This window comes from Pipistrellus kuhlii, unplaced genomic scaffold, assembly GCF_014108245.1.
Source record: "Pipistrellus kuhlii isolate mPipKuh1 unplaced genomic scaffold, mPipKuh1.p scaffold_m20_p_17, whole genome shotgun sequence".
NCBI classification, from domain to species: domain Eukaryota; kingdom Metazoa; phylum Chordata; class Mammalia; order Chiroptera; family Vespertilionidae; genus Pipistrellus; species Pipistrellus kuhlii.
In genome coordinates this window covers 20,817,269-20,839,182 of record NW_023425482.1, presented here as the reverse complement: position 1 = coordinate 20,839,182, position 21,914 = coordinate 20,817,269, and the positions used below count along the sequence as shown (strand labels likewise).

The 21,914-nt window shown below is 40.7% G+C and overlaps 1 protein-coding gene across 5 annotated transcripts in view; it reads left to right on the top strand.

The window, feature by feature from the left end:
- The window catches only part of CTCF (CCCTC-binding factor), a 44,048-nt gene that overhangs the window by 19,673 nt on the left and 2,461 nt on the right, over positions 1-21,914 (top strand). For 3 of the 5 annotated variants that reach the window (XM_036441495.2, XM_036441492.2, XM_036441491.2), the window contains 9 exons: positions 6,189-6,978; positions 7,252-7,422; positions 9,911-10,044; positions 12,576-12,696; positions 14,405-14,554; positions 18,840-19,000; positions 19,513-19,695; positions 20,350-20,485; positions 21,618-21,782. In XM_036441495.2, the coding sequence (XP_036297388.1) occupies positions 6,198-6,978; positions 7,252-7,422; positions 9,911-10,044; positions 12,576-12,696; positions 14,405-14,554; positions 18,840-19,000; positions 19,513-19,695; positions 20,350-20,485; positions 21,618-21,782 (2,002 nt within the window). In that variant the 5' untranslated portion in view covers positions 6,189-6,197. The remainder of the gene's footprint in view (positions 1-6,188; positions 6,979-7,251; positions 7,423-9,910; positions 10,045-12,575; positions 12,697-14,404; positions 14,555-18,839; positions 19,001-19,512; positions 19,696-20,349; positions 20,486-21,617; positions 21,783-21,914) is intronic. The other 2 variants (XM_036441496.2, XM_036441494.2) reach the window with 1 other exon arrangement.

Genomic DNA, 21,914 nt, shown 5'->3' with positions numbered 1-21,914 from the left:
CCGCAGGCCAACTCTCTATCCACTAAGCCAAACTGGTTTCGGCTTCAGGTTTCTTCTTAGGTGATAACCAAACACCCACAGAGGTGACCTTTAGGTAGTAAAACTGTGATTGCAACAACAAAAAAAACTGATTGCAGATGTGGATTTTAAAGATCTCTGTGTAGACAGCAGAAGTGAAAAGGTTAGCAAATGGAGTGGCTACAGAGAAAGGAACAGAGCTTTAATGTGTTCAGAGGGAGGAGCTCTCAGAGACAAGGGAAGGCAGGAGCTAAGGGAGAAAAGAGGCCCTGATGAAGGAAGTATATCAGTTTCATACTGTCAGATGCCAGGGGATGAGGGGAAGACCTTTGGGTTGGCTAGTGTGATTTTTGGTGAGTGGTGCTTATGGGCCAAGCAGAAGGAACACAGCGTAGGCTAAGGAGCAATGGAGTCCTTTATTTAAAAAATAGAGCATGGTTTATCCACTGATCTGTTTTTGTTTTGTTTTAAGAGGAGGGAGGGAGGGAGGGATCAGTTGCCTTCCACACAAGCCCCAAACAGATCAAATCCGCAACCTGGGTTTGTGCCTTGATGGAGAAGGAACCCCCATCACCTTTTGGTGCACAGGCTGATGGCACCTGGCCAGGGCGGGAGTCCTTTTTAATAAGAACAAGTTCTTAATATAGAGCAAAGCCATGACTTGGCTCAGTGGTTATAATGTCGGTCTGTGCATCAGAGAGCCTTGGTTCAATTCCTGGTCAAGGGTAGGTACCTCGGTTGCCAGTTCCTTCCTGGCCCCTTGTCCAGGCACCTGCAGGAGGCAACCAGTTAATGTGTCTTTTTCACATTAATATTTCTGTCCCCTCTCCCTCCCTTCCTTCTACTCTCTCTGAAAACTGATGAGAAAAAATATCCTCAGGTGAGGATTAAAAATAACACAGCAAAGCCATTACAGTAGTATGCAAATTAATTTTTTATTTGCTTCATTTTTCAGATTTCAATAAATAAGTTAACATACTTTGATAATCAGGAAAAAAAAGTTGTGTCCTCAGAATAAATGTAAATCCCTTTTTAGTGCTGTTGATCCACTAAAAAGATTTTACAAAATCTAGAAAGCATGGTCAACTCAAGCAAGGAGAGTAGCAAAGAATATGAGAGAAAATGTCCATTCCACCCCCCCTTCTCCACCCCCTCAACCAGGTAGTGGGCAGAGCTGAATCCATAAAGAGAGGAGATGGGTCTGAACTACTGAGGGGGAGGGAGAGTGGTGACGCGGCTAGGAGAGCACAGTCAGTCCCCTGGGAGTGGGGAGAGACCTGGTCCAGCCTCTAAGGTTAATTATTGATTTCGGAGGAGAGACTCCCTTAAGAAGAAAGTTAGGTAAAGGAATCTACTGCTTGAGGGGATTTCTAAGCCATGTTTGGGAGAGGCTGGTTGCTGGCTTGCTACTTTGTGCCTGTTTTTTCTCTGTCAAAATATAAGCTATTGCTTTAACATCCTGAGCAGATTGTTCATGGACCTAATACTCTGTCAGCTCGACTCCCTGGCAGCACAGTTGATTTCAATTTGTACTCCTTTGTACCAGCTATTTTTCTACCTGGTCTTTTAGGTTGGACTTGATTATTTACAAGCAATTTCTAACATTTTAAGTTCTCAAGGTAGACAAGAGGGATTTTTCTGTGTTTTTCAAAGTATTGTATACTACAAAATCCTACAGAGCTCAGAGATGAAATGCTTTTCCTCCACCAATTTTATTACAGAGGATATCTGAATAGCCAGGATTATGTAGTGATTTTCTGGCAGGGCCAGCATTAGCATCTACAGCTTGTGAAATGTTTTTTGTTCTTTGTTACTTTTCTCAAGAATGTCACCAAGGTAGATGGGGTTTGTTCTCTGTTCCCTAAATCCAGCATTTGAGTTACCATCGTTGCTGAGGTCCCAATTTTGAGACCTTTGTGGTCTGGACAAATATTTTTGTTAATGTGTGAAAATAATATAAAGTAATACTTGAACTTAAATATGTGAAACCACTTGGGATCTGTTAAGTTGCAAATTCTGATTCTATGGGTCAAGGATGAAGCCTAAGTTTTGTGTTTCCAATGAGTTCCAACCAGTGCTGCTGGTTCTTAGACCGTACTCTGAGCAACAACAGTATAAAGTTGTGCTGTCCAGTATAATATAGCCCCCGGCCACATGTGGCTGTTGAGAACCTACAGTGACTGGTTCAAATTGAGGTGTACTATAAGTGTAAAATATATACCAAATTCCGAAGGTTTATTATGAAAGAAAAATAATATAAAAGACCTCAATTTTTTTATTGGTTACATCTTTTATTTTTTTAACATATTTTTATTAATTTCAGATAGGGAGAGGGAGACATAGAAACATCAATGATTAGAGAGAATTATTGATCGGCTGCTCCTGCACACCCCCTACTGGTGATTGAGCCCGTAAGCAGGCATGTGCCCTTGACCGGAATTGAACCTGGGACCCTTCAGTCACAGACCGATGCTCTGTACACTGAAGCCAAGCTGGCTAGGGCTATTGGTTACATCTCGAAATGATAAAATTTGGGACGTACTGGGTTAAGTAAAATTACTAAAATTAATTTCACCTGTTTCTTTTTACTTTTTTAATATGACACTAGAAAAGTACCGAAACCGGTTTGGCTCAGTGGATAGAGCGTCAGCCTGTGGACTAAAAGGTCCCGGGTCCGATTCCAGTCAAGGGCATGTACCTTGGTTGCGGGCACATCCCCGGTAGGGGGTGTGCAAGAGGCAGCTGATCAATGATTCTCTCTTTGATGTTTCTAACTCTCTATCCCTCTCTCTTCCTCTCTGTAAAAAATCAATGAAATCTATTTTATATATATATATATATATTTTATTGATTTTTTACAGAGAGGAAGGGAGAGAGATAGAGAGCTAGAAACATTGATGAGAGAGAAACATCGACCAGCTGCCTCTTGCACACCCCCTACCGGGGATGTGCCCACAACCAAGGTACATGCCCTTGACCGGAATTGAACCTGGGACCTTTCAGTCCGCAGACCGACGCTCTACCACTGAGCCAAACCAGTTTTGGCGAAATCTATTTTTTTTTTTTAAATTCAGTCTTCATTTATTTAAAAAAAGAAAAAGAAAGAAAAAAATACACCTAAGTGACTCACATTTGTGGCCTCTATTATATTTCCAGTCTAGAGCATTCATTCCTATCCTAAGAATAATCCATCTGAACAATATTGGTTATATAAAAGAAATTATAGTTAGGATCATGCTTAAAGTAGTCTTTTATGATCAGAAATATAGATGAGATCTTACAATAAATATGCTAGCACATTGATGCTTGAACATATTTATAGGCAAATTATAAAGCATTCTACAAATGACCCTTGATCTTCACCTTATGCACTAACATTTTATAATATTTGTCCCCATTTTTAATGGAACTGCTAGTAAGAGGTCTTTGCATTGAGCATTGTAGTGTTTTTCTCTTTGTTGTTGAGAACAAGGGACTAATGAAAATAGGTAATGGCAGAACAAATCAGACTGACAACCAGCAACCCACAAGGTTTTCCGTCAGCCTGGGTTTTGTTCCATGCAGATGGTAGGGTTTGCTGAATCTAACAAAAAAAAAATGTAGGTTGCTTCAAGCCTGGCTTTTGCCCTCAAAGAGATTTCGCAAGCCAGCTGGGGAAATGGATCATTTTGAGAAAAATTTAAGCACAATAGAGTATGGTTATTTTATCAGCAGACACATTCAGAGAAAAGTAATGGCTAAAGAACAAAAAGTCATAAATCTGAATAGGTTATCTGGGGTTAGATAGTAAGGGGCCTTGAAAGCCATGCATCTCTCACTTTTGCCATTAAGGGGGTACACTTAGTTGTAGAAATCAAGCACTGTTTTTGTGAACCAAGTCTTAACTACCCCTGCCAGAAAGCATATGTAGTTTCTCAGTGCCATATGCATATAGTCTTCTTACTTTTTGTCAAGCAAGACTATCAAAAGCTATACCACCAACATAGCTTTCTCCTGTCTCTTCCTACCTTTTAAGCCAACTGTTATTCTTTCTCATATCCAATTCCCTCATATATTTATTCTCTATAAGGAGACAGCCCCTGCCCCTGTTTCAGGTTTCCATTCAAATTCCACATTTATGAAGCATCCTTTTAATATATATATATATTTGCACATATTTATTGATTTAATATATATATATATCCACATATTTATTGATTTCAGAGAGGGAGAGAGAGATGGAAACATCAGTGATGAGAGAATCATTAATCGGCTGCCTCCTGTTCTCCCCCTATTAGGGATTGAGCCTGCAACCTGGGCATGTGCCTTGACTGGGAATTGAACTATGGCCTCCTGGTTCATAGGTTGACATTCAACCACTGAGCCATGCTGGTTAGGCTATGAAGCATCTTGATCTCATACCTGATTAGTCTCCAAATGAACCTACTTTTACCTAAAACCATTGTACCTATCCTGTCTCTCATGGTTTGGTTTGGTTTTTAAAGATAACTTTAATACATTATCTTTCTTTTTTAAATATATTTTATTGATTTTTTTTAACAGAGAGAAAGGGAGAGAGATAGAGAGCTAGAAATGTCGATGAAAGAGAAACATCGGCCAGCTGCCTCTTGCACACCCCCTACCGGGGATGTGCCCGCAACCAAGGTACATGCCCTTGACCGGCATTGAACCTGGGACCTTTCAGTCCGCAGACCGATGCTCTACCACTGAGCCAAACCGGCTTCAGCATGTCCCTCATGTTTATAGTTAACTCCTACAGTGCAAAACCAGGTCTTGCCCATCCCTCTATAGTCTTTGTACTCTTTTGCAGGTGGTTCTGGCGTAAGAAGAATCTTCCCTGATTGTTAGCATGGATACAGCATTAAGGTGTCAGGACAGAGAATTAAATAAATGTACCTCTTGCTGAGACCAGTTGGATTATTAATAGAGCTTCGGCCTGCAGACTGAAAGGTCCCAGGTTCGATTCTGGTCAAGGGCATGTACCTTAGTTTTGTTTACGGGCACATCCCCAATGGGGGGGTGCAGGAGGCAGCTGATCGATGATTCTCTCTCATTGATGTTTCTAACTCTTTATCTCTCTCTTCCTCTCTGTAAAAAATCAATAAAATATATTTTAAAAAAGAAAGAAATGTGCCTCTTGATAGACGTAGTAAAAGCTTTTGTTTGGGCAAGAATGCAAAACACTTGAAATTTTTAAATTTTAAATTAGCCTTGTATATACTTGCGGGTTTTAAGTCATTGCTTTCAGTTAGGTGATTGTTCAGAAGTATTTTACTCTTAGGTATCTGAGTATTCACGATACTTAAGAGCCAGAAGCTATCAATATGTATTGGCTGATTCCCCCTACCCCCCGGTTTTTTATTATATATTTAGTTTGCATTAATCAAGTACATACCAACCTAGGCACAATGCTAAAGAGTAAAAACTACTAGTTCTATATGGTTCCTGGCCTCAGGGAATTCTTGGTATCATAGAGGAAAGAGATAGATGAGCATTTATTGATATGACACAAGAGATGGTATAAGTGATAGCTACAAGCAGGGCCATTGGAATCTGTATCCAAGTTCTGATTTTGCGCGCCCCCCCCCCCCCAAACCCCTCCAAAAAAGTGAAAAAGCACCATGACAGGGCATGTTTTCTGAGGTAGAATTTACCTAAAAATTATCAAGGCCCTTTGCCAGTTTTCATAAGTAGTTATAGGAAATATGTAAGATTTGAACTGGTTTTGTTAATAATTCTTTAATATAAACTATAGCCGAAGCTGGTTTGGCTCAGTTGTAGAGCGTCTGTCTGCGGACTGAAAAGTCCCGGGTTTGATTCCGGTCAAGGGCATGTATCTTGGTTGCGGGCACATCCCCGGTAGGGGGTGTGCAAGAGGCAGCTGGTTGATGTTTCTCTTTCATCAACGTTTCTAGCTCTCTATCTCTCTCCCTTCCTATCTGTAAAAAATCAATAAAATATATATTTTTAAAAATAATATAAACTATAGAGTAGAATTTAACTGTCTCGTGTTATGTATTTCTTAACCATTTGTTGTTTTGAATCAGGACCCAAAGAAGATCAATACGCAGTGATTGATTGCTGCATTTTTTTAAAACATATTTTTATTGTTTAATATTTTCATGTTAAATTTTATTTTAAATAACAATCTGTGTTCTCTCTTAATAAAGGAAGGGGAAATGGAAGGTGAGGCGGTTGAAGCCATTGTGGAGGAATCTGAAACTTTCATTAAAGGAAAGGAGAGAAAGACTTACCAGAGACGCCGGGAAGGGGGCCAGGAAGAGGATGCTTGCCACCTACCCCAGAACCAGACTGATGGGGGTGAGGTGGTCCAGGATGTCAATAGTAGTGTGCAGATGGTCATGATGGAACAGCTGGATCCTACCCTTCTTCAGATGAAGACTGAAGTAATGGAGGGTGCAGTCGCTCCAGAAGCAGAGGCTGCTGTGGACGATACCCAGATCATAACCTTGCAGGTTGTAAATATGGAGGAACAGCCCATAAACATAGGAGAGCTTCAGCTTGTCGAAGTCCCCGTTCCCGTCACTGTACCTGTTGCTACCACTTCAGTAGATGAACTCCACGGGGCTTATGAGAATGAAGTGTCTAAAGAGGGCCTTCCAGAGAATGAACCCATGATATGTCACACCTTACCTTTGCCTGAAGGGTTTCAAGTGGTGAAAGTGGGGGCCAATGGAGAGGTGGAGACGCTAGAGCAAGGGGAACTTCCACCTCAGGAAGATCCCATTTGGCAAAAAGACCCAGACTATCAGCCACCAGCCAAAAAAACAAAGAAAACCAAAAAGAGCAAACTTCGTTACACAGAAGAGGGCAAAGATGTAGATGTTTCTGTCTATGACTTTGAGGAAGAGCAACAGGAGGGTCTGCTGTCAGAGGTTAATGCAGAGAAAGTGGTTGGTAACATGAAGCCTCCAAAACCAACAAAAATTAAAAAGAAAGGTACAATGATTTTATCCATTCTATTCTCATAAAACCAATTTGGAATGAAGTAGATAACGGTATATATGTAGCTTATTGTATATGAAATTTTTTTTTTTTTAAGATCATGATGTGAGTGCTAGTCTTTCTAGCCCGTCTAAAAGTCCTGAAAATAAAGAATAAATCTATTAGTGGCAAAAAATAATTATTATGATATTTATAGAAATTTAAGATTGGGATTAATCTTAACATTTTTTAACCCTATAACAAGTAAGTGTTTTATTTTGCATATAGGTGTAAAGAAGACATTCCAGTGTGAGCTTTGCAGTTACACGTGTCCACGGCGTTCAAATTTGGATCGTCACATGAAAAGTCACACTGATGAGAGACCACACAAGTGCCATCTCTGTGGCAGGGCATTCAGGACAGTCACCCTCCTGAGGAATCACCTTAACACACACACAGGTGCTGGATAAGAATGTTGGGAACTACAGCATAGCTACAATTAAAACTTGGGCTTTATAAGGATGGTGGTCCAGAAAAAGATTATCTGTGGTAGATAACCTGTCGTAGTTCCTGAAGACATCACCATTGTGTTGATAAGGTTTTAACAACTACTAAAAATGACCCCATAAAATTGCCAGGTACTTTGTTGAAGAACATTCGAAATAGTAGTGAAATCCTAACCTTTGTAAAAACCATGCTTTTTCTGGTTGTTTTACCTCAAGGAAGATAAGTAATTCATAATCTCAGAATAGAAAGTGTAAGGCGCCATTCTAGCAATTAAAACATTTATTCATTCACACTCCAAGCATACTTCAGCATTCTAACATTAGCTTCACCTTGGCTGTGGTCAGGTCTTGGGGTCACTAAAGTGGAAGGACCGTGCACTGGGCTCTCTTCTGGGCTCTGTTTTAGTGTTGGCTTTGGCTCTAAGTGCTACCAGTGAAACTTCTTTCACCCAGTTCTTCATGCAAAATAGCTCTTCTCTATCCAGATTCTCCACATCACTTTATATGATGACTCTTGTTTTTATTTGATGTGCTGATTGTCCAGCGTGTGATTAAGTGGGGGTTGGCCTATAAGCAATATGCTGTGTATTTCTTTTGTTTTTTGTTCTGTTTTGTTTACTGATGGGACTTAGTCACTTTTAAAAAAATATTTCTTTATTGATTTCAGAGAAGTGAGAGGGAGGGAGAGAGAGAAACATCAATGATGAGAATCATTGATCAGCTATCTCCTGTATGCTCCCCACTGGGGATTGAGCCCACAACCCTGGCATGTGCCCTTAACCAGATTCATACCTGGGATCCTTCAGTCTGCAGGCTCCATCACTGAGCCAAACCAGCTAGGGCTGACTTAGTCACTTTTCACCATCTTCCTAGTTTCTATTCAGACACTTGATATGTTTTATTGGGTAGTTTAAAGACACTATAAAAGCAGCATATCTATAATAATAAAAGCATAATATGCTAATTAGACCGCATAGCTGAATGACCTTCTGGACAACCTTCAACCTTCTGGACGAATCCGAGGCTGCAAGGACCGAGCCCCTTGCACGAATTTCATGCATCGGGCCTCTAATGACTAGATAAAGGTAGCTGGCACCAGAAAGTCAGTGTATGCTGAGGAATAACATCTTTCCATAGCGTGATTTGGTGAGCGTGAATCTTGAGCAGAGGGACATATGTGGTCTTGTGGTGCAACCCAATGAAAATCTGTCCCACAGCAGATTCTTCCTTAATTGCCATTCTTATGTCTATCAGACCAGGGGTAGGGAACGTCTGGCCCGTGGACCGTATGAGGCTCAAGAAATCGTTTAGTCTGGCCTTGCCAAAGCATCAGGGGCGAGTTAATTAAATGTTTGACCAAATATAGCAGAGCTAAATTTTAAGTTGATGATTTTGTATGGCCTGCAAATGATGTTATAAATGCCCAAATGGCCCTTGGCAGCAAAAAGTTTCCCTGCCCCTGCTCTAGACAGTACTGCGTAAGCATTGGAGATTCTTGGTTTTCAGTTTGCCTTGTCAGAGTGGATGCTACTTTCCTTTTCTTGTTAACTGTATTTTACTTACATCTCTATTCCACCAGAATATACATTTTTCATAGACAAGAACTCTGTCCTTCACTCCTACATCCTCTGGTATTAAAGGAGCAAATTGAACAAATAATCATTCCTTAGAATTTTTTAGTTATTGATCATATTCCAATTACACTTCCCTCTCTGGTTCTCTCAATCTCTGGGAGAATCATTTTTGTAATGGCTTCCTCTTTACATTGGAGCTCTTCCTAATTCCATTCTCAGAGGTAGCCTTCCTTTGGTTTTGGTGTTTGGGATTACCTTTCTGTCTCCTTTTACCTGCAGCCCACAATTAAAGCTGATCCCTAGATTCTGAATAATGTGTAAAAACAGCACTCTCTTCTTCTGTCAGCTTTATCACCTTATTATCATTATTACCTGGGCATGGTGTTTCTTTCCAATGCAACATTCAAAATATAAAGTGGCTAGAAAAGGTTTGCTGAAGTATTATAATATGGGACATATTAAAAACAATAAGATACTTTCAATGAATAGGGAAAAGAACAAGAAATGTATTGGCTGTATTTTATTAGTTTATAGAAATGTTCAAATATTCCCGAATTGATATGCAGACCATAGAATGTTAGACATGGATGTTGGAAACTGTTGAAAGTGATCTGCATAAAGGCAGTAGTTCTTGGTAAAGCCTTTGATAAATCTCTAGAATTCTTTATCAAATGGGTAATTAAGAGAAACTAAATGTTTAGCACATTTTCTAATAGTCTGGGGTTAGTGTTGTAAAGTCAGCCCGTCTTAGAGCTTTTTGAGCTACTTTGTGGCTAGTGCAAAGTTAATGAAATAACGAGGGTACATTCTCATGAATCATTAGCTGTGCCCTTGATCTTGTCTCTGTTATATCCTCTTTTCTCTTAGGTACACGTCCTCACAAGTGCCCAGACTGTGACATGGCCTTTGTGACTAGTGGAGAATTGGTGCGGCATCGTCGTTACAAACACACCCATGAGAAGCCATTTAAGTGTTCCATGTGCGATTACGCCAGCGTAGAAGTAAGTATTTAGCTTGTTGGCTACTCTTAAGAAGATCATGATACCAGGATGAGGATATAAGCTACCCAAACTGATTTAAGATGAGATAGAAAATCTTATTAGATTATTAAAACTCCCTTTCCCCACCGCCAATGGAAACTGTAATGAGTATGAAAGATTTACCCTATAAAAAAGAGCACAAGTTCCACATGTCATTATAGGCAACTTCTAAACTTAACCGAAACAAATAACTATTTAAAAATGAGAGTTTTATTACCTTTATTATTTGAGACTACCCTGGTATCAAAACTGGATAAGGATACTACCAAAAAGGTAACTATCTTATTCTCACAGAAAAGCAAATATTCTAAGTAAAATTAGCTTTTAAATCAAATATAGTAATATATTTTTAAAAATAAGTGACTACTGCCGAAACCGGCTTGGCTCAGTGGATAGAGCATCGGCCTACGGACTAAAGGGTCCCAGGTTTGATTCCGGTCAAGGGCGTGTACCTTGGTTTGCGGGCGCATCCCCGGTGGGGAATGTGCAAGAGGCAGCTGGTCGATGTTTCTCTCTGATGTTTCTAACTCTCTACCCCTCTCTGTTTCTCTCTGTAAAAAATCAATAAAATATATATTTAATAAATAAATAAATAAATAAAAATAAGTGACTACTTCTCTGGCTATTAGTGCTCTGGGGTTAGTGTGTCGGCCCATGCGCAGGTTTGAGCACATACCTGGGTTGCAGGTTCAATCCCCGGCCCTGATTGGGGTGCGTTAGGGAGGCAACAAATCCATCTCGCTCACTCTCCCCTCCCCCCCTTTGTTCCACTCTCTCTAAAAACATCCTGGGAAGATTAACAAGACCAAAAAATGATTGCTAAATAGAGTATTTCTAAAATGCAAGGACAGTTCAACATTAGGAATTTATTAGTGTGAATAACATTGAGAGATTTTTAAAAACCATATGATCATTTGTATAGATTATTGAAAAACTAAACTTCAATAATCAGTTACTGTCTAGTAGAAGGAAATGTCTTTACTATAAGGAGTATATACCAGAAATACATAGTAAACTCTAACTCTAAAATATTGGAAGTATTCCAATTGGAACAAGACATCCATCTTTTTTTTTTTTTTTTTTTTTTTTTTAATATATGTTTTATTGATTTTTCACAGAGAGGAAAGGAAGGGGATAGATAGCTAGAAACATCGATGAGAGAGAATCATCCATCAGCTGCCTCCTGCACATCCCCCACTGGGGATGGGCCCGCAACCAATGTACATGCCCTTGACCGGAATCGAACCCGGGACCCTTCAGTCCGCAGACCGACGCTCTACCACTGAGCCAAACCAGTTTCGGCAAGACATCCATCTTATTATTTCAGCATTGTATTGGAAATCCTAGCTAATAGAATAAAATAAGAAATGAATGATAAAAATACAAAATTGTCATTTCTTTCAGACATACTTCCTTATAGAAAATTTAAAAGTATTAACCAAAAAACTTAAGAGTAATAAGTATTCAGTTGGGTTACCAGATACAAGGTAAGTACACAGAAATCAGTGACTTACCTTATACTATCAATAGTAGGAAACAGGTTCTAGCAAGCAATACAATTATTTAGAGATAAAATGAACAATAAAAAACATCTGATACCTATATGAAGGAAACTTGATTTTTCTGAAGGACATTAATAAATAGACACTATAAGTTCTAAATTCAACTGAAAAATATAAATGACTTAAGAAAATTTGAAAAAAGGAGGGATTTGTTCAATTGGATGTTGTGAAAACCATATAGTAGTAAATGAAGACACTGTGATATTGGAGCAGAAATAAAAAGCTTGTTGGGACCAAATAGAGTCTTATGCACATAGGAATTCAATGCGTGATAAGGAGGCAAATCTTGAAAAGAGAATTATTCAGTAATGCTGTTGGAACCATTGTTAAACCACTTAAGGTCTGAAAATTTTCTATGAGTGCAAGGGGATTAATGAGTGTATTGAAAGCACTTAGAATCAAGTTTGAAAGTCACCATTTTGTTGAAAAGGTACGCATAGAAGATGAAGACCATAGTCAATAGTGAGGAACGTAAGTGAGAGGCCCTGGAAGCCTGGCCTGTCTGGGAAGTGCTCATGATGGGGAGAGAGGACGAGGGGAATTAAAACATACTTACTAATTCAGATTCAAGTTTTGGAAGAAAATTGATGAGCACAGATTATTTTTAAACTATTAATGGAAAAATTCAAAAATATAAAAGTAGATAGAATGGTGTATAATATACCCCCATGTCCCTATTATCCAGCTTAAAGTTATTAATGACCAATCTTGACTATGCATGCCCCTGTCCATTTACTCTCTTCCCTTAGATTACAGTATGGATTTAAGAAACAAAGATGATAAAGAATGAGGAAGAGATACTGTGTTTTAGACTTTTCCTGTATTCTGATCTTCAGTGCCCAAAAGCTACACTTTTGTGCCTAAGCCACAGCACTCATGTTACAATTTGTTAATTAAAGTGTAAGAGATTTGGTTGCTTTCATGTTTCAGGTCAGCAAATTAAAACGTCACATTCGTTCTCATACTGGAGAGCGTCCGTTCCAGTGCAGCTTGTGCAGTTACGCCAGCAGGGACACATACAAGCTGAAAAGGCACATGAGAACCCATTCAGGTAGGACTTCCTCCCTCCTTGCTTTTCAGTGGGTTCTGTGACACCCTGTGAACCACCACATGCCCCTGGAAGTATATCATTCATGAGAGCCTTTCTGGCTTATCTGCTGAATTCATTGTTCTGAATATGCATTGAAGAAAGGAAAGTGTTTACTGTTGAAATCTGGGTAGACTACCTAACCCAGCTCATTCAGTTTTCCTAAAAGAACATCTACCTGTAGGTCCTCCTGTCATGCCATGTGCTTTCCCCAAAAGGTAAGCATTGCTGTGGCTACTATTTCTTTGTTTCTTTTTTTTCTTTTTCATTTTGGAAATATTTTTTAACTTCTATTATTATTATTTTTTTAAACAAATGGCCCCAGGGATAGGAGACCCATGGGGAGCAGGGAGGAGGGGAAATGAGGTCCCAGCCCCACAACCCTTCCCACCCACCTCTTTTCCCCTTATCCTATATAATAACGAGGTAATATACAAATTGACTGTCACTCCAACACATAAGATAGCCACCCTTATGTGGACACAGATGGCCAGCAGGGTAGGGCAGTTGTGGGCAATCAGGCTTGCAAGGGAGGGCAGTTGGGGGTGATCAGGCCTGCAGAGGAGGGCAGTTAGGGGTGACCAGGACAGCAGAGGAGGGCAGTTGGGACCAACCAGGCCAGCAGGGGAGAGCAGTTAGGGCAACCAGGTCAGCAGGAGAGGGCAGTTAGGGGCAATCGGCCCAGCAGGGGAGCAGTTAAGCATTGATCAGGTTGGCAAGGAAGTGGTTAGGAGTGATAAGGCAGGTAGACGAACTGTTGGGACCCAGCAGTCCTGGATTGTGAGAGGGATCCCAGATTGGAAAGGGTGCAGGCTGGGCTAAGGGACAAGCACCCCCGCACCCCATCCCATCCACGAATTTTGTGCATCAGGCCTCTAATATATTTATAATCTATAAACAAGGCCTGGGGCAGTGGTCGGCAAACTCAGTCAACAGAGCCAAATATCAACAGTACAACGATTGAAATTTTTTTTGAGAGCCAAATTTTTTAAACTTCTTCTAATGCCACTTATTCAAAATAGACTCGGCCCAGGCTGTGGTATTTTGTGGAAGAGCCACACGCAAAGGGCCAAAGAACCGCATATGGCTCGCGAGCCACAGTTTGCCAGCCACAGGCCTAGGGGAATAGGGGCAAGAACTCCCTCAGCAGGGTGGAGGCAACCTAGGCTCCTTGTCCCCTTGGGACCCAGGCTCTTCTGCCTGGCGGGAAAACCCTTCTCAGGAAGGTGGCCCTGGCATCCAGCATAGGGCATTAGGTGGGGAGGCCTGAGAGGCAGGCGCATGGAGAAGAGGAAGTAGAGCTGCATTCATACTGGGAGGTCAGGAATGGAAGTGCAGTTTCGGATGGTAGCATGAGAATTCAGACTTGGGGAAATAGGCTTTCTCCCTCACCTGCTGGTAAAGGTCAATGTGCTGGATGCAGAAAACCCACTATAGGTGGAGATTGGGGCATTGAGATAGGAACTGAGTCCTACCCTCTAATATTAACAACTCTGTGGCAGCAGCTTGTTTGCCAGGCTTAGCCAGTTAGTGGACCTGAGCCTCAGCCTTCCTGAGTTAAGACCTAAAGATTCTCTGTGGCTTTACATATCTGCCACCTGAGTTGCCCTCCAATTAAATGATAGTATTTAGTCATTTCATCTAATTTATTCATTCTTCATTTCTTCTTTAGGGGAAAAACCTTATGAATGTTATATTTGTCATGCGCGATTTACCCAAAGTGGTACCATGAAGATGCACATTTTACAGAAGCACACAGAAAATGTGGCCAAATTTCACTGTCCCCACTGTGACACTGTCATAGCCCGAAAAAGTGATTTGGGTAAGTAAATTAGTGGCAACTGAGAAAAAAAAACATTTTGAAGGGTTAGGGAAACTATGAAAGTTATAAATAACTTCTTTTTTTCTAATATGTTTTTATTGCTTTCAGAGAGGAAAGGGGTAGGAGAGAGAGAGAAACATCAATGAGAGAGAATCATTGATTAGCTGCCTCCTGCACGCCCCCTACTGGGGATCGAGCCCGCAACCCAGGCATGTACTCTTGATCAGAATTGAACCTGGGACCCCTCAGTCCACAGGCTGCTGCTCTATCGACTGGGCCAAACCAACTAAGGCCATAATAACTTTTTTATCTGACTTGTATAAGTTTGTGTATGTGTGTGGCCTGCCACTTAATAAAAGCTATTGTTTAGCTGCTTTTTTTTTTTTCTTCAACCTCTTCTTTCTCTTCCTGCATATAGCTCATCTATAAATTAATAGAGCTCTAATAAGAAGAAACAGAGTATACCTTTAATTAGTAGCCAGAATGTTTAAGTTTCCAAGTAGATAAGTGACATAGTATGAGTCAAACTAAGGTCAGTCTAAGTCAGATTTTTCAAAATGTTTATGTTTTCTCTGGGTAATTCTGTTTTATTGGTATCTGATAACTACAATCATGTGCATAATTAAGCTAGAGTTTATATAGAGGCAGAGTTTAGCAGTAGAAATTTTAGTATGTTATACTTAAAGATATGGTCACCTGGAATTCTCAATTTGTTTTTCTTATTTTAAAAAAGATTAAAAATATATACTGCCCCAGTCTGTTCTCTGTCCTTAAAAGTAATTCTTACAAACATTTTTGACATTTAGGGGACCGGTTTGGCTCAGTGGATAGAGCATCGGTCTGCGGACTGAAAGGTCCCGGGTTCGGTTCCAGTCAAGGGCATGTACCTTGGTTGCGGGCACATCCCCAGTAGGGGGTGTGCAAGAGGCAGCTGATCGATGATTCTCTCTCATCGATGTTTCTAACTCTCTATCCCTCTGTCTTCCTCTCTGTGAAAAATCAATAAAATATATTAAATAAATAAATGTGCCGAGGCCAGTTTGGCTCAGAGGTAGAGCATCGGTCTGTGGACTGAAGGGTCCCAGGTTCAATTCCGGTCAGGGGCATGTACATTGGTTGCGGGCACATCCCCGGTGTGGGGTGTGCAAGAGGCAGCTGGTCCATGTTTCTCTCTCATTGACGTTTCTAGCTCTCTCCCTTCCTCTCTGTAAAAAATCAATAAAATATATTTTTTAAAAAAACAACAAGCATTTTTAACATTTAGATACTTTACAAATTGCCTATGAGCTGTCAAATAGTAGTAGTTTTTGCTTTTTTACCCTTTTGACCTTCACAACAACCATGTTAAATCATCAAGGCATGTATTCTAGCTTTATAGGTGTCTTCATCAAAAGCTACACAACACACCTCATGAGTAACAAAGCTGGACTTGAGTCCTTTTTGGTTGTTTCTTGCACTAGGGGCAATATATAAGTACCCAGGTTGCATCAGGAACATAGATTTAAAGGCACTGTCCTCTGATAAAGTTTTACTGTTCTTATCATATAGCAACTAAAATCTAAACCAATAATATCTCATGGCAGTGTGTGAGCTGTTAGGCCACTGTCTGGATATTCAAATTTATCTCCCAAAATTAATCCCAAAGAATTTTTCTCTTTAAAGCAGGCCTGATTTCACTCTTATATGCAGTAAATAAAATTATTCACTTTGTGACACAGGAAAGCTTGGGCTTTGGAGACAGACCTATTAGAATCAAGATTCACTTCCAAATACTTATTACTATGAGCCCCCTCCTCCCTCAACTGATGTATAGGAATAATACCTATCTTACAAGACTGTTATTACAAGTATTTAATAAAAATGTATGAAAGAGAGGTAGGCCTCTGTCAGAGGACCAGAAGGGGAAAATTTAGGCCTAAAAATTATTCGAAATATATACATATATATAAAAGGCTTTAAGCACTAGCCTGTTTGGCTAGGTGGATAGACTGCCGCCTGCAGACCAAAGGGTCCTAGGTTCAATTCTAGTCAAGGGCGCGTACCTTGTTTGCAGGCTCCTTCCTGGCCTGGGCCCTGGTTGGTTTCTCTCACATCGATGTTTCTCTGTCTTTTCTTCTCTCTCCTATTCTTTCTAAAAAATAAAAAAAATAAAAATCAATAGAAAAGAAATATCCTTGAGTGAGGATTAATAATAAATAATAGCCTTCATATAATGAACATGTATAGCCAACCCTTCTCTTACTCATTTCCGGTCCCCAGAATTGGCCCTCTGTAAGTTTGATATATTGCCTTGATTGAATCAGATTGGTAGGACCATAAATTCATGATCCCAAATGCAGCTGACAGGGCTCATTGCTCCTGGACAGTCCAGCTATTTATCCTTGTCAGGAGTGCTCCCATTCTCCTTGGTGAGTTTGTTCATTGATTCATTCCACAAATGTTTAGGTGCCTGCTGTGTGGGAGGCACTATGACAGTTAGGTAAATCACTCTCTTTAAGCCTCTAATCTTCCCTTTTCTGTCTCCCCGGTGTCAGTGAGTGACCTCTTTTTCTACTTAAAAATAAAATTAAGGCAGCAGGTTGAAACTCCAGATTTTCTCTTATCAAACCTGTGTCTATATTCATCCTCCCTTGTCCCATCTTGTCTGAGGTCTGTCCCTTTGCATTTGCCTTGATCCCACTCTCCTCTCATGGCAGCGTTTAACACCATCAATATTGCCTCAATAACTTCCGCTCACGTTATCACTCCTTGATGTATCCCCTCAACTCTTAAGCATGCTTGGCCTCTTCTGTCTATTTTTATTTATTATTGATTTGAGAGAGAGAGAGAGAGAGACATCAGTGTGAGAGGCAATCAATCACTTGCCACACCCTGAGCAGGAACCGAGCCCACTACCTTTTGGTGTACAGGACACTCCAACCAACTGGGTCACACCAGCCAGGGCTTCTTCTGTCTTTAAAAAACTGTTTCCTCTTCCAGGTGTATCTTTTAGGACCCTGTGCGGTGAGCATAGGGAACATGCTCTCACCTGTTACCCTTGCTCTCAGCACCATTTTTTGTAGTGGTGTGTCCCCTTCTCTTTTGTTTTATTGTTTTGCTTTTCATGTTGTTTTTTTGCCCTCCTCCTTAAAACACTTTTTTTCCCTTGGCTTTCATGGCACTGCATCCTATTGGCTTGGGCTTGTTTCTCTGACTGTTCATTCTCAAGTTTTTCTTATTTTAACCCTTTTCCTCTTACTGGCATTAAATTTTAGATTTCTTAAAATATGACTCATTCTCTTCTTTTTCCATTCTTCACTTTTTGCTTAGTGATTTCATCTCATGGTCTCACTCAAATTCTAACAACTCCTAAATTTATGTTCCTTTGAGTTGGGCTTATATAACCATCTGTACTTTGCCATCCCTCTCCCTGCTTTGATGATGTTGGCATTCCAAATGCAACATGTCAAAACTGAATCCCTGCCTTAGCTGGTTTGGACAGAGCATCAGCCTGAGGACTAAAGGGTCCCAGGTTTTGTTTTTTGTTTTTGTTTGTTTGTTTTAAATATATTCCATTGATTTTCTACAGAGAGGAAAGGAGAGAGATAGAGAGTTAGAAACATCGATGAGAGAGAAACATCGATCAGCCGCCTTCTGCACACCCCCTACTGGTGAAGTGCCCGCAACCAAGGTATATGCCCCTGACTGGAATCAAACCTGGGACCCTTTAGTCTGCAGGCCAACACTCTATCCACTAAGCCAAACCAGCCTTGGCGGGTCCCAGGTTTGATTCCAATCAAGGGCACATGCCTGGGTTGTGGGCTCGATCCCCCGTGTGATGTGTGTAGGGGACAGCCAATCAGTGATTCTCATCATTGATGTTCCTATCTCTCCCTTTTCTTCCTCTATGAAATCAACTTTTTTTAAATAATTTCTTTTTTTAAGTTTCTTAACTGGTCTACTTAGTTTTCTGAGCTAGAAACCAGACAATTGTCCCAACCACCCACCTTCCTTTTCTGCACTATTACTAAATCCTGCTGATTCAGCTTCCTAGATTTCTCATCAGTTCTTCCCCTTCTTCCCATGTCCATTGCTGTCATCCTTATCCAAGCCACCATCTTCTCTCACCTATCCTGTTTCAGTATCTTAACTGGTCTCCTCACCTTTGTAGTTATTCCTCCTTTTAATTAATTTTCTGTATAACAGCATAATCCTTTTAAGAAGCAGAAATAAATGTATTATTAACTTGTTGAAATGCTTGTTTATGTTTTCACAATTTAGACTGGGCTCTGTATTTTGTTTTCAGGTGTCCACTTGCGAAAGCAGCATTCCTATATTGAGCAAGGCAAGAAGTGCCGGTACTGCGATGCTGTGTTTCATGAGCGCTATGCCCTCATTCAGCACCAGAAGTCACACAAGAATGAGAAGCGCTTTAAGTGTGACCAGTGTGATTACGCTTGCAGACAGGTAGAGACTCATGGTTGGTTACAAAGCAGTTGATGCCTCGTGGGTGTCAGGTTTCATCAAAGGCTTCTTACAAACCTTGTATGGTGGCTATTTTTAAGGATAATATGTTCAAACTATGCTTTGTGAGGAATATCTTCAAAGGTTCTATTGATTATATCTCTCGTCTCCAGCTGATGTTTTATTCAGTCACAGCTTAGCCACTCCACCCCCACCTCAGGCAGACTGACTTCTTTCTCAAAACTGTGGAGATTAAGTTCAGGACTTGAAAGAGGGGAAGAATTTGATCCTAGAGCCTAATGCTTGGGAAATGATCTAAAGAATCAGCCTGGCAGGAGTGGGCATATCTGCCTGGGATTTATGGAAGTAGTTCCCCCCAGGAAAGATTAATTTGTTTTTCCAACAAGCCTAGATCCTTGGGAGAGAAAAGCCTGTCAGCCATATGCACACAGGCGGTAGCTGAGGTAGCAGCCCTCTGACAGACTCTGAAGCCTCTGCCCCCACCGCTTTTCCAGGAGAGGCACATGATCATGCACAAGCGCACCCACACCGGGGAGAAGCCTTACGCCTGCAGCCACTGCGACAAGACCTTCCGCCAGAAACAGCTCCTCGACATGCACTTCAAACGCTATCATGACCCCAACTTTGTCCCTGCGGCCTTTGTCTGTTCTAAGTGTGGGAAAACATTCACCCGGCGGGTAAGAGTCAGAGCTTTACATCCTCTACTATGGTTCTTTTTTCTTTTTTAATTTATTGGGGTTACATGGTTAATAAAATTATATAGGTTCCAGCTATACAATTGTATGATATATCATCTGTATATTATATTGTGTGTTCACCACTTCAAGTCAAATTATAATGGTTCTTAATTATAATTGTGTTCTTGATCTTCCACTGCAAAGCATGACAGTTCTTCCCACTGAGTAATAGACATGGAGGTGTTGTATCCATGTGTGAACCTTCTGCTGGTAGCAAGTTTTCCAGTAGGTCTGTCCTGGGTCTTCATTGGAGACCATGTTGGTCAGACCATGTCAGCACAGGACAGGGGGCTGGTCTGATCCTCCCCAGCCCCTTTTGCCTCATGCTGCTGAGCCCTCCATTCAGGGAACCCAGCGTCATCTTCTGAAGGACTCCCCTTTCTCTCCCTCCCTTCTTTCTCCCTCTTGTCCCCCTCCAAATAGAGATCAATTCCTTGAATGAGGAGAGCATATTTTAGGACATATTTTAGCAGACATTCGGACTTAATATAGATACTCTATTGTTTTTATTTTACTAAACTAAAATAAAGAGAACTTGCAGTGCTCATCTTCACTTTTTCAGTAATGTGAAAGAGAGTTTGTTCCTTTTGTTAGAATACCATGGCAAGACATGCTGATAATTGTGCTGGTCCAGATGGTGTAGAAGGGGAAAATGGAGGAGAAACGAAGAAGAGTAAACGTGGAAGAAAAAGAAAGATGCGCTCTAAAAAAGAAGACTCCTCTGACAGTGGTAAGTGGCTTGTTGCTTGGTTTAGTTGAATATGGCAGATTTTGGTTCCAAGTTTATGTACGGATATGCCAAGAGGTAGAAGTAGGCTGGTGCTTCCTTTTAAACCTCTAATCTCGCTAGTGTGTGTGTATTTACAACAGCAGTTAGTTTATTTCTGAGGCAATTTTTTTTCTTTTTTTTCTTTTCTAATGACATTCTAGAAATTGCTTAATAATACTTTCTAAGTTATGTTCCTTTAAAGCCAAAGCAAGATTAATATATTTGCTCAGTTTACTCAGATTAGTGATATTTTAAGGACAGCAGAGTGTCTTTTCTATGTTCACAACTTTCATATTTAGAAAGCTGCTCTAGATTTGAGCAGTGAAGCTAATGGCCATGAAGCAGGTTGCCTAAAGCATCTTGACCAACTTCTGGTTTGACTGCCTCTGTCAGCCTAGCCTTGAGGTATATTGGATCAAATTTGTTGAAGGTCAGCCTTCCTCTTCCTCAATCTCTTCCTTTATGTTTTAAAATGTGGCCTATTTTCCTACCATTGATGCTCTTCGGGGTGTTTTTGCCTTTCTAGCCATGAGATCCAGGCAGAAGGTACGCTTTGAGGTGTTAGACTCTTGAAGAGCGAGGGCGAACAGGAATGTTGGTAATGCAGGAGTCACATTTGAGGACACAGATTTGTTCCAAAATGTTACGATTCTACAATGTGGACTCTTGGGCTACTGGCACTCAGTTGAGAAGGCACATCTGTGATTACAGATTTAAGCTTTTTATGGGAAAGAATGTAGAGAGGTTTTGTTTTGGGGATTGCACTTTCCCAGAAGCACTATCGACTGCAGAGATTACAAATGGTGCCTAATTGCTATTTCTAAGGATTCCCCATTTTGTTTTTTATGTTACTTGTTAGTAGAAGTAGTGAAAAGGGAACAAATTTTTTAAAAATTAAATGTATTAAAGACCTCACGGTTCTTAGGTTGATGCTCAACCACTGAGCCACACCAACTGGGCAGCAAAAGCATTTTTTAAATAGTCTTTTTAACAATGAAAATAAATACATAACTAAACTTCACATAGTATATGATTATTTGTGTTGTTTTTTTTTTTTTTTTCTTCCACCACCTGTTGTCCCTGATTCAATAAGAAGAAAATGCTGAGCCAGACCTGGATGACAATGATGATGAAGAGGAGCATGCTATGGAAATTGAACCTGAGCCAGAGCCTCAGCCTGTGACCCCAGCCCCACCACCTGCCAAGAAGCGGAGAGGACGCCCCCCTGGCAGAACCAACCAGCCCAAACAGACCCAGCGTAAGTCTCCCCTCAGTTACTGGCTGGCATCCTCTCCCAGTGTGCGGGGAAGCTGTGCAGGTCCGTGTGCTTGGGGAAGATGAGAACTAAGCCACGAGACCAAGTTAGGGTCGCGCCAGGAACAAACTCAGG